Source organism: Otolemur garnettii, unplaced genomic scaffold, assembly GCF_000181295.1.
Source record: "Otolemur garnettii isolate 467f Iridium unplaced genomic scaffold, OtoGar3 scaffold00211, whole genome shotgun sequence".
In the NCBI taxonomy this organism is placed as follows: Eukaryota; Metazoa; Chordata; class Mammalia; order Primates; family Galagidae; genus Otolemur; species Otolemur garnettii.
The window spans coordinates 1,640,237-1,643,844 of NW_003852606.1; the positions used below are offsets into that span (position 1 = coordinate 1,640,237).

At 45.1% G+C, this 3,608-nt stretch overlaps 1 protein-coding gene across 2 annotated transcripts in view; it reads left to right on the forward strand.

The window, feature by feature from the left end:
• GYS1 (glycogen synthase 1) overlaps positions 1 to 3,608 on the forward strand; it is a 21,632-nt gene that overhangs the window by 14,892 nt on the left and 3,132 nt on the right. For both annotated transcript variants that reach the window (XM_003801506.3, XM_003801507.3), the window contains 2 exons: positions 312 to 425; positions 658 to 784. In XM_003801506.3, coding sequence (XP_003801554.1) covers positions 312 to 425; positions 658 to 784 — 241 coding nt within the window. The remainder of the gene's footprint in view (positions 1 to 311; positions 426 to 657; positions 785 to 3,608) is intronic.

A 3,608-nucleotide genomic window follows, 5' to 3' on the forward strand; every position in this document is an offset into this window, starting at 1 on the left:
AAAAAAAAAAAAGAACAAGATAGCTACAATCTCATAGTTCTTGGGGCAAGTTCACACTGGTTCTTCCTCAAAGACAGCTGGAAATTGTAGTTCTTTTAGGGTCATGGTGGTTAAGAGAAAGAAAATCTTTATAGATAGAGGTAAGTAGGAATCCACAACTCCTGTTAATCTCTTGGGTTTGTTGGTTGCCCCACAGCTTTGTGGAAATTGTGGTCTCCTTGAATTACCTGGGGCCAGCATGGCTCAGGGGAAAGTAGGGAGCCCTCTGTCCCTTCCCTGACCCCACCCCACCCCACTTGTGGCCCCCACAGCGGCAATCTTTCCCTCCTGTGTGCACCCACAACATGCTGGACGACTCCTCAGATCCCATCCTGACCACCATTCGCCGAATTGGCCTCTTCAATAGCAGTGCCGACCGGGTGAAAGTAAGCACTCTGGCCAGGGGCAAGTAGGACAAGGAAGAGGGAGGAGGCTGAACCCTGGGCCTCATACTTTCCATTCTCTCCTGGTTTCTTAGGCAAATAGACTTGGGTTTAAATCTTTGTCCTGCTTGCTTTGTGACTTTAGACAAGCTTTTCACCCACTCTGGGCCATCCTGGGATCTCAGGGTTTAGCTAAATAAAGGGCCCATGCTGAGCCCTTCTTTTTTACTGTCAGGTGATTTTCCATCCGGAGTTCCTCTCTTCCACAAGCCCCCTACTCCCTGTGGACTATGAGGAGTTTGTCCGCGGCTGCCACTTGGGTGTCTTCCCCTCCTACTATGAGCCTTGGGGCTACACACCAGGTGAGTATAGTAGATAGGGGACAGAATGGTTATGGGGTCTTAGATCTAGCAGGATCCTGGGCAAGGCACTGGCCTTCTCCAAGCCCTAGTTTCCTTTGCAAAACAAGAACAGTAGTAATGGTCTTTTTTGCTATAGCATACATTTTTGTGACATAGCAGCTTATGTAATACAAAATTAGAGGACTTATGTCAGTCTCAAGAAGGTGTCACAGTTCCCACTGATTTCCCCCAGTTTGCTGATGTTTGGTCCCCCAAATAAAGCACAGCAGAAGCACTATTCACTAACACACCTGAGGGTGGTGACGTTCCCTCCCTCCCAAGCTGACTTCATTGCCCAGCAAAGCAGTTCTGCCTTCCTCTTGCTGGCTCCTCAGCCAGTGTTTTTAAAGCTAAATAAATGCCATCTTTCCTAATGCATGAGTAATTTTACAAGTGTTTTAAACTGTGCTTACGTGATAGTTAAGAATGTTGCCAGTTATGTTTTTCCTGGGGTTAAAACCGTGCATAAGTTTTGAGTGGTCAGCCCCAATTCTTTTTCCTGTAGCCCTGTTAGATAATATTTAGCGCCTACTTTTGCAGCTCACAGAGGTTTTGAGAAACACTTAAATAAGAATTTTTGGGGGGCAGCGCCTGTGGCTCAGTGAGTAGGGCACTGGCCCTGTATACCGAGGGTGGCAGGTTCAAACCCTGCCCCGGCCAAACTGCAACAAAAAAATAGCCAGGCATTGTGGCAGGCACCTGTAGTCCCAGCTACTTGGGAGGCTGAGGCAAGAGAATCGCCTAAGCCCAGGAGTTGGAGGTTGCTGTGAGCTGTGATGCCATGGCATTCTACCAGTGAGACTCTGTCTCTAAAAAAAAAAAGAATTTTTTTAGAGCCTCAAGCTGTTCCCCTGGGTAGAGTGCCGTGGTATCACAGCTCACAGCAACCTCAAAATCCTGGGCTTAAGCAATTCTCTTGCCTCAGCCTCCCAAGTAGCTGGGACTACTGGCGCCTGCCACAACAGCTCATCTATTTTTTGGTTGTAGTTGTCATTGTTGTTTGGCAGGCCCAGGGTGGATTTGAACCAAGCAGCTCTTAGCCACTTGAGCTACAGACGCCACCTTAAGTAAAAATTATATTAAGAGGCTTGGTGCCCTTAGCACAGTGGTTACGGCATCAGCCATATACACCAAATGTGGCAGGTTCAAACCTGACCTGGGTCAGCTAAGCAACAATGATAACTGCAACAAAAAATAGATGGGCGTTGTGGCAGGAGCCTGTAGTCCCAGCTACTTGGGAGGCTGAAGCAAGAGAATCACTTAAGCCCAAGAGGTGGAGGTTGCTGTGAGCTGTGATGCCAGGCACTCTATCGAGGGCAACATAGTGACACTATGTCTCAAAAAAAAAAAAAAAAAGAATCAAGAGTTCATGCTCAGGCTCAGCGCCTATGGCTCAAGCAGCTAGGGCACTAACCATATACACCAGAGCTGGCGGGTTCGAATCCAGCTCGGGCCTGCCAAACAACAGTGACAACTGCAAACAAAAAATGGCGAGGCATTGTGGCAGGTGCCTGTAGTCTAGTTACTTGCGAGGCTGAGGAAAGAGAATTCCAGGAGTTGGAGGTTGCTGTGAGCTGTGATGCCACAGCATTCTGCCCAGGGCGACAGCTTGAGGCTCCATCTCAAAAAAAAAAAAAAAAAAGGAAAAAATGTATAGTTTTTTAGCATCCTCTATATTTATTATGAATTTGCTTCATATGAACCAGTAAACTAGATATTGGGAACAAGATGATGAGGGAAACAGATTACCTTCCTGCCTAATGAAGGTTACTCATATATCCCAATAGGCAAAACCAATATTATGTAGATAATCTCCCCAAAAGAGTAACAGCGGGTTACATGTTTCTCTTAAATTTCAGTGCAGGAATCAAGAAAATGCTTCAGTTGTGGTCCTACCAATGAGACTGGTGGGCAGTTTAAATATATCCACAAGTTCTTTGATACTGTCTTCAAAAAATGGAGTCCTTCCTTCAACCATGAATTGGACTTGTGACTTGCTTCTAACAAATACAAAAAATAGTAAGTGACAATGCAACTCCAGTGTCTAGATCACAAAGGCACGGTAGTTTCCTGCTCACTCTCCCTTGGCTGTGGGGGAAGCCAGTTTCCTTGTCATGAAAAATCTCAAAAAGCCCAATGAGGACTCTGTGATAAGGAAATGAGCCTCCAGGCAACAGTGAGAAAATGAAGTTCCCTGCCATCAGGCCCGTGAGTGAGCTAGGAGTGGACCGTCTATCCCCTGTCCAGCCTTCAAATGATCCCAGTCCTAGCCAAGAATTTTGTTGCAGCCCCATAAGAGACTTTGAACCAGAACCACCCAGCTAAGCCACTCCCAAATTCCTAAACCACAGAAACTAAGATAATAAACATTGCTTTAAGTGGCTAGTTTTGAGCATGATTCAGTATGCAGCTATTGGTAATTAATATAGCAATCAAAATGAAGCCATTGAATTTTATCCTTAAATAACATAGTTCAGAGTCCCATTGACTATCTCGGCTGCTGTGTTGCCGGGTGATTCATGTCGATTTTGTAATCAAGTAATGGTTCTAAATTTTTTTTCTGTCATTTAGCTCTTTGCTACAGCCTATCAACATCCTTTAGCAAACTAATATAGCCTCCTTGGAAAGAAATATGGAGAATCCTCAAAGATCTCAAATTAGACCTCCCTTTTGACCCCACAATCCCACTACTAGGCATCTACCCAGAAGAAAAAAAATCATTTTATCATAAAGACATTTGTACTAGATTGTTTATTGCAGCTCAATTTACAATCACCAAGACGTG